The following is a 22,519-nucleotide window of genomic DNA, read 5'->3' as shown; positions in this document are numbered from 1 at the left end:
CTCTCTAGGCGACAGTATATTGACAGAGGAAACGGTTTTCAATAGCAAACATAACATTTATACTTTATATTCCAAACAAGCAACACAGTCAGACTACAATTATATGTAATAAATGTGGTTACAGTGGAAAAAAATATTTCTATGTTGGTTCTCACTGGCCAGAATGTTTTATTAGTTTGTGCTGCCCTCTGCTGTGACAAACACACTTACATTTGTGTAAATATCATGTGGATATGAAGGTGGCAGCATTGTCTAACACATGCAGTTCCGGTCTCCTCGACCACGTGTCACCTAGACCATACATCCATAAATACATGAACACATAAAAACATAAATTTAAACACACACGCACACAGAAACAAGGGAAAGGGAGGAGACAGGAAGGTGGAGGAAAGGGTGCCGTGAATTTCCAGCTTCAGACTCATCAACCTGTCTGATATTCTTTTCACCTCTAGAACATTCCTCACAAACTCCTCTTTCAGGAAAACTCCTACTACATTTCTCTTCCTATCTGACCCATGGTAGAACAACTTGAACCCTGCTCCTAAGCTTCGAGCCTTGCTACCTTTCCACCTGGTCTCCTGGACACACAGTATGTCCACCTTCCTTCTCTGCATCATGTGTTCTTCCCTGTCCTAGTCCCAACATTCAAAGTCTCTTTCTTCCACCAACAGTAGCCCGATTTCCCCCGGCACCTTGTAGCTCAACAGCACCGCTGACGATGATTGGCTTGTTTAATTTGGCAAGTTTTAGGCTGGATGCCCTTCCTGACACAACCCTCTGCATTTATCCAGAGAGGACACTGGCTTGTGCCCCCTTGTGGTTGAATTCCTAGCTGCTGTATATCATTCATTTATTGATTTGCATTAATATGATTTGTGTGTTTGTGTGCTTAAGACGACTTTATTCTATGCATTAAAGTACAGTAAATACATTTACATTCATGTAATAAATCGTACATTGTACACAACCGTTATTTATACATTTTCATACAAAATTAAGCTTGAACAATTGGTCGATTAGTGGACAAATTGATAAAGGAAAATCAATCTGTAGCTGCTTGAGTCACTGTTATTTATGATGCTGCTTCACTCAGCTAAACTTTTTTTCTTTCCTGAACAGGTGCTCTCTTTGCATTTTCATTTCCATTACTGAATAACTCTGTTTGCTAAGAAACACAACAAGATGTGGTTGAAAGCTTCAGAAAGTAAGTAAACCTTAGATTTTCACACAAACTTATTTGTGGCTGCAGACTGTGTGGAGTAGTGGTAGAATTTCTAAAAATGTAGTAGGCCTATTATTTACTACTGTGTTAGTGTTTAGAGTTATTTGTACTTGAAGCTGCGTATTTTCAGTTAAAATAAGATCCACCTAAAGGCTGCTTTTACCTTAAAGCATCAATATTGTAATGTAATTAACAGTCAGTCATCAGTCACGGGGACACATTTTGCCCATTATGTCACAGCCAGCACATTCTGAACCAAATGTTCATAACCAAGCAGACTCTACCTAGGTACATATTCAGAAACAATATGAAAGCACCTTTTATATTAACTTAATAATCTGATATTAAGCTCACAACACAAAAGGGGGAATAAGTTTTACAAATCAATATGTAATAGTCTAATACAAAATCAAGGATTTAGGAGAAAACATGGATACTTTCCTCAGCCAGCTCCACCTCCTGCCTGTAACACAGATAATGTGCGTCTCTCTCTCTCTCTCTCTCTCTCTCTCTCTCTCTCTCTCTCTCTCTCTCTCTCTCTTTCCTCTCTGAGCTCCACAGCTGTACAGGAAATCATTCACCATCCACTGCTGTAGCCATGGCAACAGGGAGGGGAAGAAATCCATTCTCTCCTTCTGTCACCGACCCCTCCTCCCTCTTGTTTCTTTTGTCATGTTGAATTAGGTGTAGCTTGGCTCAGACCGTTTTCACAGGTAGTTTGGTCGTCATATGCTGCCCTAAAACTGCCCCCACATCTTACAGTGTCCTTTCTAGAAGTTTCTTTCATTTGCATCCTTTTTTAATACTTCCATACACCTTGTGGCCTCATCCCTAAACACACGTGGGCAATGTTTGAGCTGGCTGTTTAAGAGTGTTAGGTGGGTATTAGGTCTTCAGCAGCAGTACTGACCTCTTCATAAATCCCATGTGGCATTGCAGCAAGGCACTTCGCCTAGGCTCGGGCCAGCGGCGGCCTGGAGGAGCCAGATGGTCGCAAATCAGAAAAGAAATCTACGCCCCTCCCCCACCCCTCATGCTCTTACGAACACACACACTCAAACACACACACATACTACAAGACACTGTGAGCATCCTTTATCCTCCTTGTCCCCCAATACTATTGTAAAAACCTTGCTAAATGGGTTTATGTTTAATATAATTTGAAGGTTTACACTCTCTTCTTTTGAAAGCTGGTCAGTTTAAATCCATTCTCAATTTCTAAAATGATCACAGTATTTCTGAACCACCTGAACACAAAATAGTAGTATGTACTGCAGCAGAAAAGCTGAGCTTAGGTCACCACATCTGCCCATGCTCTCTCAGAGTTGGATTAGCAGCACTTAATACACCAGCCTATTAACCAAAACAGCTGCACAGACACCACAGGGTTCAGCGATGATCCCTAGAGCCAATAGAAAAGATAGTTATCAGATTAGACATAAACACATCTCTGGATTTATCTCGCTTCCAGGGGTGGAGGGAGGTAAAGGGTCTGTGTACTTAGTGGATAAACAGTTGTCATATTTATACCTACCACATAACAATTAGCTAATGGTAAATAACTAGCTAAGGTGAGTTATTAAAGAGATGTAATACTTAGCTAAAAGTATGAATGTATAGTTCAAATAGCAAAGAGTCGTTAAATCAATGAAAAGCCTGGCTTCCGCCACTTGAGTACTAGTTGATTAATGTGAACTAAGCACAGATAACTAAAGTTTATGCAACTTGCTGTAACTATACCTACTTTCTACTTCAAATATTCAATACACTTAAATGACATGCAATTTATAATCTATTCATGGTGGCATAGTAGAAATGTGATGACCATCGCCAGTGGATGGTGGCTTATGTGTTATCTGAATCTGTTGGGGTGCATCAGATCATAAACATACTTCTGGTTTAGGAGACACGGGAAGGGCTATCGCTAATTACTGTGGTATCGTTGTGATAGAGGCTTCCTGTGTTCGCCTCCGCGGGAATTATGAGTCACTCATTCTCCATCTTCCTCCTCCTTCTTTTCCGTAGACTCGCCCTGGATATGTACTGCTACTGTAAGTTTCACAGAAAATAACATCCGCATGAATGGAGCTGAGGAAAATGGGATTCACCGAAAAAAGTAGGGCGAAGATGAGTAATGTTAGCTGAGTTTAGCTGCAGGCAAAAAGACACACATGCATAAAAACCAGATGAATGTGTGAATGTGGTCTTGGTGCCACCCGTACCTACCCTCACTCGAGGCTGTTGTGCAGCAAATTAAGATAAGTTACAAGGAACCTCCTGCCAGGAACAGTGGACATGCCAGAAATTAGCCAGACCCCAGCAATACTGGTGTGATGGGGTCAGCAGGATGTCATACACTACTTGAGTCTGGCTGCTTCCGATTTCCTAAGTAAGTGACCTGGTGATCTTGCAAACTATTGTACAGTGCCAACTGCAATGGCCCTACTCCAGCATTCATCCACCTAATATGCATTGATCTCTCTGTGGATCAGCTGGTGCGTCTCTCTCTCTCTCTCTCCCTGTGCTTTGTCACGGTCAGGTCTTGTGTAGCTGCCAACTTCTGCCTGCCCCACAGAGCCTACCAGAGTGCCGTGCCTCCGTCTCCCTTCTACGCATACACCTCCCTCCTGTGCACACCATTACCTCCCAGTTATAATTGCGATGCCAGCAGAGGAGACTCTGGTATCGGTCGAGTCTCTCTCTAAAGCAACACTCCTCTGGCTCTGGTGACCTTAAATTCCTCTCTCCGGATGGTGAAAGGGAGCCGCAGCTTGTTGGAGTGCCCATAAAGGGCAATGCTGCGGAGGCTCTTTGGTGGGCACATCCACTGGCAACGGTAGCCGTTGACAATTAGCTCCAGGCCTTCGATGACTGTAATTGGGACCTTATTTATCAGCAGTGGCCAGAAAAGGCTTGTGAGGATTGCATGCAGTTGATGAACATAACTCAAAGCACAGACATGCTTTTAGCTCCACCTGAGTCGACTGTACTGCCGCAGTTAAAGATCTTTCTCACTACAAATTTGGTTGGCAATCTACCTATGGTACAGTAGTTATTGAATATTTCAGTCTAGATCAAAGTAGTGGATCATCATCCATTGCTCATCCATCATCATCCATTGCTTCCCTTATTGCACAAACATTGACATGACTGAAAGAGGCTTGAGCCTGATATCACATACTTGCTGTAAATTATGAACCATATTAAGGTTTATTCCTGCTTATAAACAGACACATAAACTAATGCCTTTTCATGTGCACATTTCTCTGAAATTCATGCAGACAATTCTCTGTGCGTAAAAACCCTGATAACAAACAGCAACATGTGATCTGTGTGTTGTTCCAACTTTGGTGGATAGTTGCTTGGACACACTTTCTTCTCTGTTTAAGTCTTTTATGGCTCCACTGTACTACATGAGTGCTCTAAAGTACTTGCTTTTGTTGCTCTTTTCTTTTCTCTCTCCACTTTCCACTCACCCCAACTGATGTCAAATCAGATGGATTAAGATTAAAAGCCCCAACTCTAGCAGAGCACATGTTGGTCCAGTTGCGGATGCTGTTGAGGGTTGAATGAATTTTCCTCATGCAATGATGCAATCACACACATGCTAACTAAATGCGAAATTCATCTGAAATTCATGTAGGGACTCATAGGAATATTCATCAAGACCGAAATCCATCTAGTCCAGACTGTCAGCTGTCCTGGTATGCATGTGTTTACTGTAGGTGTTTATAGAGACAGTCAAGGCTTTTCCTGTGGACCTCTACAAGCTAGAGGGAGCATTGTTCAGATAGAAAAAAGGAGAAGACAGACAGAGGAAGGAAGGAGGTGATGGGTTTCTTGCAGCCTGAGCAGTTGGCTGATGGGTGGAGACTCAGAGCAGCAGTGAGGTGGGAGGCAGGGAGGATCTCAGCTGGAGCAGAGAGAGAGAGAGCGAGAGGCATAGAGGGAGGAGTGTGCTTTGAGTGTGTGGATGCACTCGCCTGTCTTACTGACGGACTGTGTGTGTGTGTGTGTGTGTGACAGAAAGAGATCAGTAGACGAGAGAACGTGTGGACACTACTCCACAGGACTGGATGTGTTTGGCATCACGGGAGGAGAACGCACACGCCAAAAAAACGGTAGGTTTGTTTTTTTTATTTTAGGGGGGCAGGTGATATTTAGTTTTTTCTGTTTTGTGGCATCTGGGTTAATCCAAAACAGGGTGTGTTCCAGAGGAGGAGGGGGGTTTTCATGCATGCTGTCATTTTGTCGGCGCTCAAGGGGCAAGATTGACGCCGCTGGCTAGTTTTCATCTTGGAATCTCCTCCTCCCTCTAAAATCTCTCTACGTAGAGCTGCTGCTTTTCACCCCCCTTCATCTCTTATCTTATTTTCTACATATGTAGACGAATATGTGAGGGGAGTAACGAGAACCCCTTTCATCTTTCAATTCTTCCCCTCCGCTTTTTCTTCCCATGGTATTGGGCAGATCTTATATTGTGGAGCCAAAAGAATTAACATCATCTGTTTAAGTGGATCAATGCATGAGCACAGGGGCACGGAGATTTCCAAAAAAAAGGGGGGGGGGGGGGGGGGTGGTATGGCAGACAGAATGGGATGCGAAAGACAGAGGCAACAGAAAACCAGAGAGCAATCCCACAAGCCTCAGGTGAGGTTTTTCTCAACCACCTCTCCTTTCATACCGCAGGGGGAAAGGAGTTGACCACACACACGCTGCAGGTAGTGGTTGTATCAGGCAGATGGCTGGTGGAGGAGGAGGAGGAGGAAGAGGAGGGGGAGGAGAGGGGTTTTCATGTTGCTCATACACAGATACAGTTGCTGACAGTGGCTTGTACTCGCAGGAACACAAAAAAATGTTCACACAAGAGTTTTTTTCCCCCCCACTCTTAGCTCCCACACTCTTATGTACAGCTCTCATTAAAACACCAATTCATGTGTGTGGTCGTGTGGTGTTCAGGCCTCTTACAAACGCAAACAGCGAGTGGGAATTATGCAAGAACTCACATCCATGCAGCTCAACAAAAGCTGCTCCAAGGCCACAGATTTTTGCATACACATCAGTGTTGAGACTAGAAGAGCCGTCCAGAAAGTCTCCAACGATACACGAGGAACATTCAAAAACATCGAGAGTTTTCCAGAACACAATAGAACTTGTTCAGTGTTATGGTAATATAACCAAGGGTAAAGGATGAATGATGGGAAATAAGAGAAGAATAAGCAGCCATCCACTCCTAATTGAGCGCTTTGACCTCTCTACTCCCCTCAGAGCTTTCAAGCAAACAAATCTTTCTATTTCCTGCCAAAGTGTGAGGAATTCTTCACACACAGGACTCGACTTTCTAAAAGCAGTTTTTGGGCTAAAGGCATTTTCATGGGGATTTGAATTCTTTACGAAGGCTAACCTGATTCTGAGGGATGTAAAGGGCTTCAAGGGGGAGGTAACATGAGGTAGGACGGATGTTGTTGTGCCGGAGGCATCGACCTTTGTACTCTGCACCTGTTTGCTTTTAACAGTGTTGATTTTGTTGTTAAAGCTTGTTCAAGCACGGTCTCCTTTTTTTTCTCGACAAAAGTATCTACCGTTGGGTTCGTAGGGCTTTTGGGGCAAGACCCACATCTTTGCCCCATCAAATTTCAGGGCCTTGGAAAAAAGTCCAAGTAAAGTTACAAGCTTTCACGTTTTGCTTCCTTGTCAAGTCTTTATGGCGTCCAAACACAAGCAAGTCTGATAGGGCTCAAGTTTAAAGAATGATTTTATTCATTTTCACCATACAGATACATAAGACCACACTGAATTATTTCTACTCTACTATTTGTCAGCGCGCAGCCTTGTTTAACTTGACACAGACTTCTAACTATTAAGTATTGGTTGATGAAGTATATCAACCAAGAAGATCCTTTAGGTACTCGAGTTTCCAATAAGTCCAACACAAATTGTGATGAAAAATGTTAGTTGCAAGTGAAATTTATCAGTGAGTCTGACTGCAGCCCCAGTCTGGATCCAACCAGACCTGTTTTCATTCGGGGAAAGTCCAAGTCATGCCCCAAGTCTCAGTAAATGCTGAGCTATATGTTGGTCAATTAAGAGATAATATTTGCCTCTAAAAGGTCTAAATGTTTCTAGAATGAAAACTTATAATGCATGTAGTATCTACACCCTCATTACTTACAGTTGGAGCAAATCAGAGCTAAAACTATTCGAGCACTCACACTCTCAGCAGAATCTAAACAAGCCCGGATGTTTGTAATATTGTTAACAGCCCAGGAGTCTGGCTGTGTTATTCTTGGCATGCTGATTGATTCCAGAGGAAGAGTGTGTTTATGCCCCCTCAACAAAATGCAAATGCAAAAAAATCCAAATCCCGATTCCTTACAGTTAAAGCCCAGGGACAAGGTCGTAGTTATTGTCATAGGTATTAGTTTGGCCAGGAGGGCAACCGCAATCACTGTTTCACGATTTCAAGAAACTGGTGCTAATTCTCTGACCTGGTCACACAAAAACACACGGTTACCCCGAATGTTTCCAAAGTTTTGGAACTGTGACGACAATGTCATGCTCTGTTTCTACCCCACTAATTACACTGCTATTACATAGCAAACATTTCAAACACTTTAAACCCAGTCCTTTAAACATCTGAGGAAAAGAAAACCACTTGGCCACAGCTTTAATCTAACAGAGAATCATGCTGGGCTTTGATTGTTTGATTTAATAAACATAATTGACCACATTTGCATTCCCAAAAGCAATAAGTTTCCTCCCTGCTGCCTTCCTGACTCTCAGAGGATGCATCATTTCCTGGGCCACTGCCTTCACCCCTCTCCCCCCTTAGGACCTAGATTAACCCAACATGCAGAGACACACACACAAAACCACACGCACATAAACACATACACCAAAACCTGCTGACATGGCAGAATGGGCAGAGAATGCTGGGGGGTGGGGGGGGGGGGGGGACGACAGATGTCTGGGCTAATCAAATGATCACGGGTGGTGACGGTCTGACCAAGAAGCAACAGCATGACAGAGAGTAGAGAAAGAGCATTAAGGTCAATGTGCAGTTTGAAAGATGCTAACAAATCAAAAATCACATATTTCGTATCAAATGTCAATTCCCCAAATCTACCATTTTTTCATAGATCTAACCAGGTGACTAGCTAACTGTGTAGTGAGGTTTTTTACCAATGTGTGCTGTATGTCATGCTGCTGCTGCCCCTAAAGTCGTCTACATAACCAGCTATACAAGGCTGGTTTTGGGTTAGCTGCCTACTTTTGGTTGCCATAGTACACATACAAGTGAAATTAGGTGTAAACACAGAGTACATTGGAGGTATTCTGCAGTAAATCAGCTGGCATCACCTTGGGCTACTGTCACAAAGTGACATTAGTTGGGCTCAGTTTAAGTTCTCTGGTATCACTTTTAATTGCGGTAGATCACCATGGTAACTTGAGCTGCACAACTAACGTGTGTGCAGCAGGTTAACACATCGAAACCTGTCTACTGGCCTGACTACTGGCCCATCGAATCATAAAAGAAACCTAATTCATATGCGACAGGGACAAAACAGTTTGCACTGATGTGCTAAATAATAAAGGTTCTTGCAGTGACATTTCTTATTAACACCCAACTTCCTATGACGACATGGATGATGAACACACATAACTGACAAACAGCAATGGGAAATATAAGATGTTACTATAGAAATTCAGATCCATAGGACTTTTTCACATAGTAGAATATTGATACATGGTAACATTGGTTTCTTCACACAGAATAAATTAAACACAAAGAACAGAACTTTGTTTAAAATGCTTTAAAATACATAATTGCTGCTTTTAAAAATCATTATAAACAAGGAGGAGAAGTCTAAAGAGGATGATATTGACAAAACTACCCTGACTTCTGTTACTAGTATAGTTTTCAAAACATTTAACAGCAAAAAAATAATGTCATTGTGAGATAAATAGCAGTTGTTGGTTGAGCTAGAGCCATAGTAGCTATAGAAATACACTATATTGCCAAAAGTATTTGCTCACCCATCCAAATAAATGAATTCAGGTGCACAAAGCAAGGTCCATAAAGACATGGATGAGTGAGTGTGGTGTGAAGGAACTGCACAGAGTCCTGACCTCAACCCGATAGAACACCTTTGGGATGAATTAGAGCGAAGACTATCATATTAAACCCTATGGATTGAGAATGGGATGTCACTAAAGTTCATATGGGTCTAAAGGCAGGTGAGCGAATACTTTTGGCAATATAGTGTAGAAATCGAATTTTTGTAAGTGATTATTAGTGAAAGTAGTTTGTTTTCTTTATGTTTTATTTTAGTATCTGGCCCTTTTAATGTCTTTGTGTTATAGACTACACATTTTGGATGAAGTGTTTCTGAGTAAACTTTTCCTGCACAATGGGTATAAGATGAGTCTGGAGACCAGGTCCAGCTCTGAGTCCTGCTCAGAGGCTGCTTTGAACAAAAATAGTGATGGAGAAGAAGGCTCAGCTGTCGCATTCAGCATCATCTCCGCAGGCAACCGGGCCCTGACAGCTCTGCTCTCTGTGCCCCATCTCTTTGTGTTTCCGTGCAAAGGGTAGACGCTGTCCTTTCTCCTATTCAAGGGCAGGGATCCGTGCTCTATTACATTCAATAGTCAATATCCTCTTGATTGTGTTCATTAATAACTCCAAAGGTCAGTTTTATGTTACTTCTCCTCGCTGCAGTTGCTGTAAAAGCCACTCTGGAAGATGATATTACTGTGACACCTCAGTCTCTTTTATCTCCACTATAAACTTTATTCACTTTTCTATTTTTTCTCGCTCTCTGTATCTCCTATCAGCTTATGACTCAGTAAATCTTTCTTTAGCGGAGTGTGCCCTTCACTCCTCTTGTTTCACGGTGACATCGCAGAGAGTATCTCATTGTCCTGTGACACCCTGAGGGCGGTACAGTCGCTCTGTCACACTGTGAGGGCCCTGACAACTGAACTTTCTGCATGTGTGCGAGTGCTTTCGCTCTAAAGGCGTCTTGTCTTTGAGGAAGTAATAGAAAATGGCCTTGCTTTTCTTTTTTTTTAAATGACAGAAGGGTTTGAATTCCCTCTGTGGGTTCTGTATTAAAATACAAAAAAAGAAATGAGTCACACAAACACACAGAAGAGGCTCCTGACAAATCCACTGTGTAATATTTTCTCCCCAGAACCTGGACCTGGGTGGATTGAACTTTAGACTCCATGGCAACATTATACCCAAGATAAAACACTTGATCTCACACTTTTCCCTATTATATTTATAATAATGCTACATGAGATCAATTGTCAATTGTTTTCCATGTCTTGAACTGGTGAGGACACAGATTGTTTGCCCGGTATTTTTTTGCTTTGACATTAAATAATGGATGTCACCACCATCCAATTTAATGGTGACTTGCTAGGTACATAATAAGCTACAGATCAAATCTGCTACCAACAGTTGTAATTCCTCTCGGCAGAACCATTGGTTACCAACTGTCTGCAATAAATGACCGATTCCTTTAAAATTTGCTCTGAATTTTACACATAAAATCTGCCTTTTTCAATCCTAGGGATCATCTCAGGGCTCATCTGGACACATTTTAGAGTCAGAGTATGCTCGGTATTTTTTTACTTTTTTAACCTGGGGGTCTCCACTTCCCTGTGTAACTGTGAGACACTTCAGTGCACAGCGAAGGCTATATTTTACTTGGGTCCACAGAATGATCATTAACTGAACTATATGTGCATGTCAGTCTACTGTACCACCAACTAGCAATTTATCAAACAGCTGCTGAAGAAGCACAACACCAACTTCCCACCTTTGAATGCCTGCGGCCAATGCGTTTAAACTTAGTTTAAACTTAGAGTTATGTTGACATAATCATAAATGATTATTTGGAGTTTGAGGGTGTCACTGACCACGTCATCCTTTCCCACCTATTTACACAGCAGTTTATGTGGGATTGTGTGTTTCTACCGTAGAAAACGCAGTAGAAGCAGGATACTACTTTAATATTGGGACTGTGGCCAAACACTTTATAAATATCACAAACCGCAGTATGGGCCATATGGGAATGAAGTCTGACAGGTGTTGCAGCAGTTACTAACAAAGGTGGGGCTTTGCAAACTCCGAGTATTTTAAATCCAGCCTTGTGCACACAAGCCTTGTGTTGACCTCAATGCTGAGCCCCATTTATCTCTGTGCAGACCCTCACAGGTTACTCACTGAATATCCAGAGCCCAGGCGACCGAGTGAGGGACTGATTTTTAATTACAATGCTCTGATTTCACACCCTGAGCATCACAGGGGACAGAACACTCCCGGCCTGGACACCTTAATTTCTCTCTTTGGCTAGTGTAAAGGAAAAAAAGACAGGATAATAAGGTGTGTACTACAAAAGGAGAAAAGGGGGAGGGAGAACCAAGCTAAGAGTAAGAGTGTGTGGGAGTACGTGAGAGATCATCACTCTCGACAGGCCAAGAATTATATTTTCCTCGCTAGGATGTTTCCTGCAGCGCTTAATCACCCTTTAAGTCAGCAACACCCAGAGTCAAGCAGCAGCTATAATCACATCTGTGGAGAGCCTCGTCACGAACACAGACCCCCTGAAACCCCGGAGGAAGGAGTTCTAAACAGCCCCAAATGGCAGGGGAAGGATGGCAGAGGGGGTCAGATTGATTGTGTAGTGTTAGCAGCAGGACAGACCGTGCTGGGGGTGTTTCAGTACCGTCACCGAACACCTGTCTGCCACAGAGGGAGGGATGGGAGCAGAAGGCTGGAACACAGGAGAGAAACGGATCAGTCACGTACCATAAACCTTCGTGCCGTCTTTTGTGGCCTCTGTGCAGCTTAGTTTCAAATGCTCAACAACAGCATAAAAGTAGGGAACAATATTGAAAAGCATTACGAAGAAAAGAAATGCTTGCACTCTTTGTTTTAGCTCCATGTCTCTCATCCCCTGATCCTGCTGCAGCTCTGCAGCACGAATGTGATGACACAAACTATTCAGAAAGAAATCAAATTCAGCAATGTCTTTTTTTTCTTCTTTTTTAGGAACAATTGCAAACACTAAACTGATCAAAATTTGGTAGACAGTCAAGACTGCAGTCAGGACCCGGATCTGATACTACACGGGCACTTTGGTGCTGCTTCGGTACAATGTCATCACAGTACAATTTCCTTCAAGTCTTTTTTGAATTTTATTTAATCTAACTCCATAAAAATATTCTTCAATATTTTTGATTCTAGTAATGGATCCCTTCTTGGTGTCAATCTTAGTAATGAACCTACAGATTATCCCCTGACTCTGCAACTAATGCACCTCTGTGGAGTGTTTTCATGTCTTGTAGCTCACGGTTTTGCTTTTACACCTCATAACACTGAACATTCAGTTCATTGTCAGAAGCTGTGATGAACATCACCTGCTCACAACGAAACGGCACACACAGAAAAATGATGCGACCATTTGCTATCATAACGAGAGGCATACAAATACAAAGAAAATCGGATTTATGTTCATCAGGAGATGAACTGTAAACTCCAAATGGATGATAATATTGTTTAGGACAAATTAAAGTAGTAAGTGATGTTCAATCTGAAATTTTATTAGTAATACTCAACTGTTGTGCTTAAGGCTTGTTCCCACCTGTAAAAAAGCAAATGGAAAGTTTAATGCAGGTTTACAGTTTTTCTCAACTGCTAAGTACAGTTTAATGAAACTAGGATGCATTTGATCTTTGCCTTCATTTCTTGTAAATGTGTCATTTCTTTTCCATTTGTTTCACACAGGTTTTTTTTTTTTCAAAACTGTGAACACGTGCCTCATTCAGTGACCCAAAAATTTGTCGAATTAACTGTGTCAAACAAAAGCTGACAGAAATGAGGTGCAAAATCATGAATCGCTAATGTATACGTGTGCAACACCCTATGCACAATTCCATTCCGCATCTATCTATAAAAGATGCTGCTCTGTGATGGTATTTGAAAGTCTGCATCGAAAACGAGAGAAAACGCGGTATTTTCTGTTTTCAGTTTGAGTCTTTGAAATTGAGTTTTTGAATTTTCGGTTTTCAGTATAGTGGTGAGCTATTCTGTGTTTGGGCAAAATGGAAAAAAAAATCAAATCTGATTCAGTACGTTAAAAAAAACAACTTCTGTTTTTATATGATTTTTTTTTCCATTATTAATGCTGGGAAAATTTGCCTTTATGTGTTGTTGCTGTCAGAGCACTTTGGGCAGTGAGCTTCTGTGATGAGTGTTTGGAAAAAAATTTGAGTGAGACTAAATTTTCAAAGGCATGTTGCTTTTGACTCTTCAATGCAATTTTTCTCCTATTGCAGACAATCTGTTCTCTGGGGATAAACAATTAGTGCTTTGGAATCCATCAGAAAAGACTGTCAAAATACAAAGTAACTTAATCTTAATCTTGATTTAAAAAAAAAAAAACCTTATTACAATAGTGTGAGTAAGATCAAATGCAAATTGCTTTTCAAGGTGACAAAAAAGCACATAAAACAAGATTTACATGAACTAATAGATTTTTATAACGAATGGAATTGATTGGATGCCAGCAAAGGTAGAAACAATGAACAATGTAGAAATGGTGGATACACGTTTGCTTGCACTGATAGGTGACGGAAAAATCAATGAATTACCCCCAAACTCCAGTGGAAACACTCCAGCATTGTAAAACATTTGCCACCTCTGAACAAGCAGTGGCGGACAACAGACGTTTGTACAATTTTCCTGGAAAACCCCAGATGTAAATAATGGAGGAGTGACGAGCCGGATGCACCTGTGAGCAAACATGTACATCAAGCAAATAAAACTCGCTGATAAGCTACAGGTCATGTCACATGTTTATCATCTCATTGTGCAGCAGGGAATCCTATGTCAATAATATCATTAGTAATAAATGAGTCACACTTAGTTTTGCACACTTGTGTTTAAAAGTCTCACCACATGAGACAAATTCGTAAACTTCTTTTACTTGAACCCAACTTTTGTTATTCAATATGACAAGAAAAGCAGCAGCCCTCTCTTCTTTATGCAGGCCGGGGATCAGCACCAACGGGGCCCTTGGTCGCTGGGTGGGGCCACACTTTCTCTTTGCATCCCAACCCGATCCCGACACTCCACCCATTGAGACACCAGGCTCCCGCCAAACTTTTGTTAGTAATACACACTTTTACACAGCCTGTAAAACTCTTAGATAATTGGTTGTTTATCAGCGACTGGAGCCACAAAAATTAGATGATTAACCTATTAGTTGTTTAGAAGAAAAGTTTTTTGATAACTGATCAAAACATATTTTTGGGGGGGTGGTGGATCAGTGGCAGAGCATTGGGTTGGGATGCAGAACGCCGTGGGTTTGAATCCCGTGACCAGACAAAATGGGAGGGCTGCAGCAGGAAAATGCGGACATCCGGCGTAAAAACTCATGGCAAATCAAAGCGCGGAACACGACCCCTGATAAGACGAGTCAAAAAGCCGCCGATGATTTGAATAATCAGATTTCAAGCTAATTTGTTAAACATTTGTTGGTTCCAGCTTCTCAAATCTGGCGAGTTGCTGCTTCTCTTCTCATATTTGATATTCAATAGAGAATCTCATCTGTCACACGTTAGAGACCCAATTAATAAATAAATTGAAAAAATCATTAGCATACAAAAGTAAAAAAAAACGAAGGTTTCACGTACAAAGTACTGTTTGGATTTGACATTGTGTTGTCTTCTGGAAACCCACAGGACCACTGCTGCACTCTAAAACACTCCAGCGAATCATTTTTAAAAAAATCACTGCATTAATAAAACTTTTTGCGTAGGACAGTGAAACAGTGTAGATGAATGATTCCAGTGGATTAGGACTGGTGACTGTGCACTAGAGTAGCATCTCCTGCTCTCTCTTTTAAATGTATTTTTGTCAACTCTAAGCAGTTTCAGCATACTCTAGCCCAGGGGTTTGACTGTTCTTGACGAAGTTTTGTTAACTGATGACCCACTGTAATGTTGTTTTAACGTTGTGTGCTGCCATGATTTATGGTGGTTAGAATTCCCTGTCTCTGCAGCTCTGTTCATGCAGGGTAATTGGCCCATTTATCTGAAGCAGCAGGAAACTTAGCTGCCGACTCACAGACGCATTTAGAAGGAATCTGTCAGCCCAGAGAAAAAGAGAAAGAGGGGCAGATAGACAGGAAGTGGAGAAGCTTAACCTGTACAGACAGGAAACAGTGGGACACTGCTCGCCTTGCTCTGTCCACTGTAACAAATCAATCCACTAGCCCCGTATCATGTCATTGATGGTTTCATCTCAACAAAAAAACAAAACAAAAAGGCATTTTGGTGTAATTTTATGTCTCTTTCAGTCAAGCGAGGTCCTGTACTTGAGGGGTGGAGGGCCTTGAACCTGTCTGTGCCCAGGAGACCGTTTTCTTATAGTCTGTCCATACTACGCATGCATTATGTTGAGTGTAACCTATCTGGAATCCAGGATGGAAATCATGCCTCTACATCTCACTCTGTTCTCTTTTTGTTACTTTCTCAGTATTTGCGGAGAGAAGGGCAGACACTGGGGCAGCGTGCGGAGGAGTAAGCCGACAAGGTGAGTTCAGACAAGAGGGAGAGTTGTTCTAGCCGGATTAGAACAGGCTGAGACAATGCAGACATAATGTTACAGCATCAGTGGCCAGTGATGCTCGTTTTCAGTGCTGGTTGGGATGTAACGCCGATCTCCGAAAGGACAGGCAACAACATGACCTGTTAGTCGTTCATTTTAAATGCTTTTAGTTACGTTCAAGGTACCAGCTATTACTCTGAGATTCGACTCGTGACACATCTGCTGCTTGGCCCCCTCTCTTCGGACATCCCTCTCCCAAGAAATGCAAATAAATGAATGCAAAAATACCACTTGGATATTTTTGCACACTCCATCAAAAGTGTGCAGGAAATAACTTTGTGCAGTGGCAGCTTTGTTAAAGAGCTAACCTGGCCAGTTAGCAGGCTGCTTTTTTTATTTTTATTTTTATTTTTTTGCATACTTGGCTAAAATGCAAAGTTGATGAATGTGGTAAACGTAATAGCTGCTAAATGTTAGAGTGTTATAGTGGGAACATTTTTATGAAAATGTTTTAGCTTTTAGCTCAACATATAGTGCTGACAAATTAGAAACCACCGGTCATTAGCGCAGCTGTAGACTCTTAGTTTTCTTTGAAACGTATAGAAATGAACTGTTTGTAATGTTTGAATATTTACCTGATACGATATGTGAAATGACTTAACGTTCCCAAGCACTAGATAAGATCTTTGATGACAAGAGAGCGAACAAATTTGAAATGGGATGATCTTTTCTTCACTTTTTAGCCTTTTATGACACATTTTCAGTTTTCTTTGATGATATTTCCTGTGTCTCCTTTTGTGTCACCTTGTCTGATTATTGTCTTCTAAAGAACAAAGCCCTATTTTTCAGCAGACATCCCAGAAACCTTAAAGAGGAACATCTCTCCCTGTCAATAGCCTGGCGATAAGCTGGCCTGTTTCGGCATCTCCCTTGAGTGTTGAAACAATATTATGGCCTCATTACGAAACACGGCAAAGTATAATTTCTGGTTGTCAATCCTGTTCTTGTAGTAGGTCTCTGCCCTATTTCTATATGGGCGAGTGATGGAGTAAGGTTCAAAAGGCTCAGCCGGTGGTGCAGGAAAGCTTCCACACAGGAATCCTACCTAATATTCCAACTTGAGAAACATCAATACACAGGATATATTTCAGAATCTCCTACAGTTGATGACAATCAGGATATGAATCCCAAGGAACTGGTACAGATGCTACTCTTTCAGTACTTCTGCCTTATGAAAAGGATAAGTTACTTAATAATTAGTAGAAGAAATATTCTCTGTGTAACACTTTAAGTAAATCAACTGATTTCATTAGTACAAAAAAGATTCCACTATTTTAATTCTTTAAAGAACTGTCACTAATAACAACATCATGGAGGTTTTTTTAACATTGAGCCCAGTTTGACTTTTTTTTTTTTTTCCTTTCGGCTTATCCCGTGAGTTCAGGGTCGTCACAGCGGATCATAAAAAACACTATAACCCTAAAAGGTGAGAACAACCAGGATCCCTCAGCTCTGCCGACGATAACACATGGTGTTTATATTAGACTGTTAACACTGTGCAGCCGGCTGCAGGTTGTGCTCATTAATCCTCTTCAGATTGTCATTTAGTTTGCACTGACATCAGTTCAAGTTAAAGTTCAGAGGAAATGTTTCAGCTATAAAAAAAAACAATCGCTTTTACTGTAGGTGAATGGATTTTTTATTTTCAATCTCTATTTAAGAAGCGAAATGAGAAAAGCTTTGAATTGAACGGCAAACATGTCGAAACACTGCACATTTACATTCCTCTTACTGCTTTGAATATATGATGAGCAAAATGATTCTTACTTTACATCAGTTCACAGTGTATAAACCAATGAACATTAGACCAGTGTGAGTTATAATGGTGACAAACTGTATTCAAAACCACAAACCAGTAGAGTCATATATCAAGTCAGTTAATTTTGTGTTGTAAACCGACATAATAAAGCAGGTCACATTGGGTGCTTACATTTTGTTTTGACATTATATAAATCTATAGAAATAAATGACGTCACAGCCTGAAAGGCGCAACCACAACATCTTATCTAAGTATGAATCACATCAACTGCAAAATGGTAAAGAATGTGTCACTAGACCACAAGCTTTGCTGGTATTTTGGTTACACTATAAAACAGGAAACAAACAGGTTCCATCACTGCTGCTGCAAACTAGAAACACACGTAAAGAAAACAAGGAGTACTATCACATTTTGTCAGGTTTAGCTGCTATAAATGTTTCCAACCACATTGTCAATAAATAATATATCAAATTACTACGTGCTGTAAAACGAAACTGTAACTGAAGATTCTGATGTACATCAGGTCTTCAGAGTTTGGGTCATTGTAAAAGCAGAGATTGTGGCAGAAGTGTTCCAGCCTGATGAGCAGCTGTGCCACCCTGGAGCATCTATATTCATTTTCAGCTCGAGCACCTTGCTGGGAACAGTCTTAACCCCACGCTGAGTCGAACCGCGGTGCACACAGGCCGATGACAGAAAGGGAGAAGGGGGGCTCGGGGGAGGATTGATCACACACCAAGAATGATGCTGGTTTTGGGCACCTGCACTTTGATCTGTTTAATCAAAGAGGTTATAATATAAAAGGCAAGAGGAAAAACTGAGAAGATGGTTGATGAAACAAATCAAAAGCAGACACGCACATTTAAGACAATAGGTCTTTGTGAATCATTTCATGAGGATAAAAATGATGTGGATCAAATGCTGCATCCTTAACAATCAATGGATCTCCGCCCATTTGAATACATCTGGGAGGTTTTAGAATTCATTTTTTAGGGCCGTGACACAGCAAGTGTCAAAGAACTAGCGCCGACAAAGACCAACGGTTGCTGTAGCTTATGTTTTATTTTAGCTGTGCCACACCTGAACACACTGCAGAAACAACAGCCAACCAACATGTCACATGCACGTTCTGTTCTTGTGTGAGAGGGGGAGTAAGCGGAAGACCTGGCACTGCGTACAGTATATGCAAACTTTAAACAAACATGTGCCAGCCCACCATTTCCATATCACTACCACTAACCAAAAGATGATTTCTACCGGCTTCTAAAAAAAATCTAAAAGACAGTTACAACTAAAGTAGTTTAATATGTTCAAAATGTTGGTAACATTTGCTTTAAAATGTACACTGCCTCTGTAACATTATTTAGGGCAGAGCTAATAGTGCTAAGACTGGTAAAAAAGGAAAATAGAAAATGGCAACTTGTGCATGTGTTTATGAAAGCATTCCAAACCAGGAAGTGAACCTTGACTAAAATACTGATACTTAAAGGAAGAAAAAGCCAGTGGATTAATCAGCTACAGTGCATCCTACAATTTAGATGATACATTTTACAATACCAAACTACATATGAAAGTAAAATAATAAATAAATAAATGTTTACCTCTTGGGAGAGAGAGTTAGGTTGGGACACCATTGTTTGTGAGGATGTTCCAGATACAGTCCATCATATGTTCACAATTAATTTGAAACACGCTGAAATGTAGATGATAATCTCCAAAAGAGCGTTCACTTCCACCTTTATGATTCAACAAAAACAAATCCGCTAATAATCGTGGTAGATCTGTGTTAGCTATGGTTGAACACAGTGCACAATGAAATCCTTCATTCATAAGGATTCTGTTTTTAAAATGGACCTTGCTGAAGTCGATCATTGCTTCTTAGAAGTGTGTGTGACAGGACAGTCTGTTTACGTAACTGTAGTCTTCATAAAGTACATTTTTAAAACGGCCAAACACAGGAAGAGCTGCTAAATCACTGTTTACCTCTGCTGCCTGCGATATGACCTGTCTTACCGTCGATCAAGCTGTATCAGTTTGTTGGCTAATCATCCCTCATACTGTATAACGCAGAGTGTGGACACTGTTGTGTTGTGTAAAACTCTGAATGAGAAGTGTCTATAAGTATGAGTACACATCGAGAAAAAAACCACAATTATAGGTGCAAACAAGAGTTTTTGTCTCTAAAACCAGTAATATTACTTATCCATTTATCTATTTTAAATATAGTGCTGGACAAAGTGCTGCCCCCTCACCCTCCTCCCACCTCCTTGGCCTCCCCTCACTGTCATGGGCTGCCTAGCAACTGACGCCATAAATAATATGCTGTGTGTGTGGTTTGTGTGTGTGTGTGTGTGTGTGTTTATGTGTGTGTGGTTACAGGCATGTGATAATAAACAGGGTATCTGTTGTGGGCACGCCTCTTTGCATGACTGTTATATTACAGCGCATGCCTTCATTGGTGGCACACTGTGGGTAAACTACAGCGTTTGGGATGTTTAAATCTCCTTCTCCTCCATGTAGACAGACCACAGGAAACCTGACTGACAGCGCCCATGGCAAGCAATAACACGGCCAGTATTGCCCAAACCAGGAAGCTGGTGGAGCAGCTGAAGATGGAGGCCAACATTGACAGGATAAAGGTGAGTTAACATTTTTGGACACATAAATATTATTAATGTTAATGTTATTAATGACTTTTTGTGCTATAACAAATCGGAATGTCTGCTTATGATGTTTGTTGTCTGGCAGAAAGGTAAATCCCATGAATTAGGTGATAGCTTGCTGTTCAGCAACAGTTTTAATGGAGATTTTCCATCCTTGCCAGAATTAATGTTAAATTTACAATTTGTCCTGTATTTCATAGGCTAAGTCAGGCCAACTGGGTCCAAAGGTTTGACAGTTGAAAGTGTTCAGTTGTGATCAAGCTGATGAATAATGAATGCGTGATCCAAAAAGGAGTTGTCCCATAAGAAGTCACTGAAAACCACTAAAACTTTTGTCAAGCTAATTTGTGAAAATCCAAATAATCTTCAAGGTTAGAGTAGGCTTTAACTCCTTTTCAATTTTCACTTATTCTCAAGAGTCATATGAGGAGATCAATGGCAGTCTAGCGCTTGAAAACTAAATTTAAAGCTACGGCCAAAATAGTTCACTTATCTCAGCAGAAAACCTGAAAACACAGGGAAACAGTTAACCTGCCGCTGACCAAACTAGGTAAAAAAGCTCACAAATAAGCATGTTTAGCTTTTTTTTCTTCCAGACGATTGAACCATCTCTTTACATTTTTCTCTATGTGTACGTGTGGGTTAATTTGCAGGTGTCAAAAGCAGCAGCAGACTTAATGTCATATTGCGAAGCTCATGCCAAAGAGGACCCTCTGTTATCACCAGTGCCAGCGTCAGAGAACCCGTTCAGGGAGAAGAAATTCTTCTGTGCCATTCTGTAAAGGCAGCGTTGCCCCCCAGCACCCTGCTAAGTGTGGGACTTTGAACGTGGACGTTCAAAATACATAGAAATCTTCTAGTGGGAAGGCACGGCAAATATTGCCCCCTTTCTTGAGCGGCACCTAAAAATAGAGTGCAAAAATTAAAAACATGTAAACATTAAAGGGGTTGTGATTGCATTGTTGAAAAGTGTTGCAGCATGTTGAAGGGGTCTGTGACTTTTAAATGACACAAAAGGGATGATTATGATGATGAGGAAGGAGGAGGAGTATGATGATAATACAGAGACTTGATGGACAACCAGTCAACATGCCAAGTGTTCAGGTTGTGATGTGTGTAAAAGAAAACATAAAAATGAGAATAAAAATATTTTGTGGTTCTTCTGGGACTTCCAAATTTTTTGTTAATGGTTTGTGGTTGGTCCAAGCAACGTTGGACAGCAAATGGAAACACGGCTACCAATAGATTACTCGATTATTGGAATGTTTTGTTTTTTAAGTTGTTTATGGTTATTTCAACTTGATCTATCACCTAGATATCTTTCTATAACTGTATGTGATCACTGAAACTGCTCTGTTCACTTTTTTTTTTTTTTTACACCAACAGATTAGTGAAAGCTTTTTTTAATCGGATGTTTGAAACCTTCAACTCTGTGACTCTCTTTACGAAAACCTTTCTGAAAGTCAGTCTCTGTGTATCAACATCTATCTGGAAAATGTGATGACGTTTGACTCCTTTAAATACAAACCCTCTTTTTACTATTTGTACAAAATGACTAGCAAGTAAACTGTGCTGTGCTGTGAGTTCTGAATGTTTGTGTTTGTATCATTAACTATTGCATGAAATGGACAAACGCTCTTATCTCTTTCCTTGCCTGTGGAGATTGTATGAAACAAGGGCAGCCTCCAACTGGAAGTGCCCAAAAATATATTAAAATAAGAATGTTTCAATGTGGACTCAACAAAGACATCTCTTAAATACAAAATAAGATGCCCAAATTCACACAATAAAAGTGTGGTTTCATAGTGTAATTTTACTGCAAATAGAAATACAAATTTTTACAAATAACAATATTTTTTACAATAGCATTCATTTCTAAATTGTCTGGTTTTGATTAGTTCTTGCCTGCATACATTTCTGAAAAAAAAAAAAAATTGTTTCAGCCAGGGATCCTGCAGCTCTAAGTGGCTAATTAACTCATATACTGTACAAGCAGGAAGATGTTGCGCCCTCTACAGGTAGTTTAAGGGCAACTGCAGGGATGATACATGTTATCTGACAACAATTCTCATTTTAAGCGTTAAAGACACTGTACACTGAATATAATGCTACAGCCAAAATGTAGTTTCTAGTTCGAAAAAAATTAAACAGGTATTAAAAGGGCATTTTAACAAAAACATCATTTT

The 22,519-nt window shown here is 40.8% G+C and overlaps 1 protein-coding gene across 2 annotated transcripts; it reads left to right on the top strand.

The window, feature by feature from the left end:
* The first annotated feature begins 5,113 nt into the window (after nucleotides 1-5,113).
* On the top strand, nucleotides 5,114-21,924 carry LOC137101508 (guanine nucleotide-binding protein G(I)/G(S)/G(O) subunit gamma-2). 2 transcript variants are annotated; one of them, XM_067479988.1, is made up of 5 exons: nucleotides 5,114-5,346; nucleotides 15,780-15,836; nucleotides 17,296-17,337; nucleotides 20,191-20,309; nucleotides 20,987-21,924. In XM_067479988.1, the coding sequence occupies exons 4-5, from the start codon at nucleotides 20,223-20,225 to the stop codon at nucleotides 21,113-21,115; spliced, it is 216 nt and encodes a 71-aa protein (XP_067336089.1). In that variant the 5' UTR covers nucleotides 5,114-5,346; nucleotides 15,780-15,836; nucleotides 17,296-17,337; nucleotides 20,191-20,222; the 3' UTR covers nucleotides 21,116-21,924. The 2 variants fall into 2 exon arrangements, with proteins under 2 accessions (XP_067336089.1, XP_067336088.1); XM_067479987.1 differs by lacking the exon at nucleotides 17,296-17,337 and having other exon boundaries at nucleotides 5,127-5,346.
* The last annotated feature ends 595 nt before the right edge of the window (nucleotides 21,925-22,519 follow it).

Source organism: Channa argus, chromosome 16 (assembly GCF_033026475.1).
Source record: "Channa argus isolate prfri chromosome 16, Channa argus male v1.0, whole genome shotgun sequence".
NCBI classification, from domain to species: domain Eukaryota; kingdom Metazoa; phylum Chordata; class Actinopteri; order Anabantiformes; family Channidae; genus Channa; species Channa argus.
Note: the sequence above shows the minus strand (reverse complement) of the source record. Positions and strands in the feature narration are given on the sequence as shown.

Excerpts from the sequence above, each read along its gene's own strand:
- LOC137101508 (XM_067479988.1), top strand. The coding sequence starts at position 20,223 with ATGGCAAGCAATAACACGGCCAGTATTGCCCAAACCAGGAAGCTGGTG. Across the intron at positions 20,310-20,986 it reads CCAACATTGACAGGATAAAG|GTGTCAAAAGCAGCAGCAGA; the intron begins GTGAGTTAACAT and ends GTTAATTTGCAG.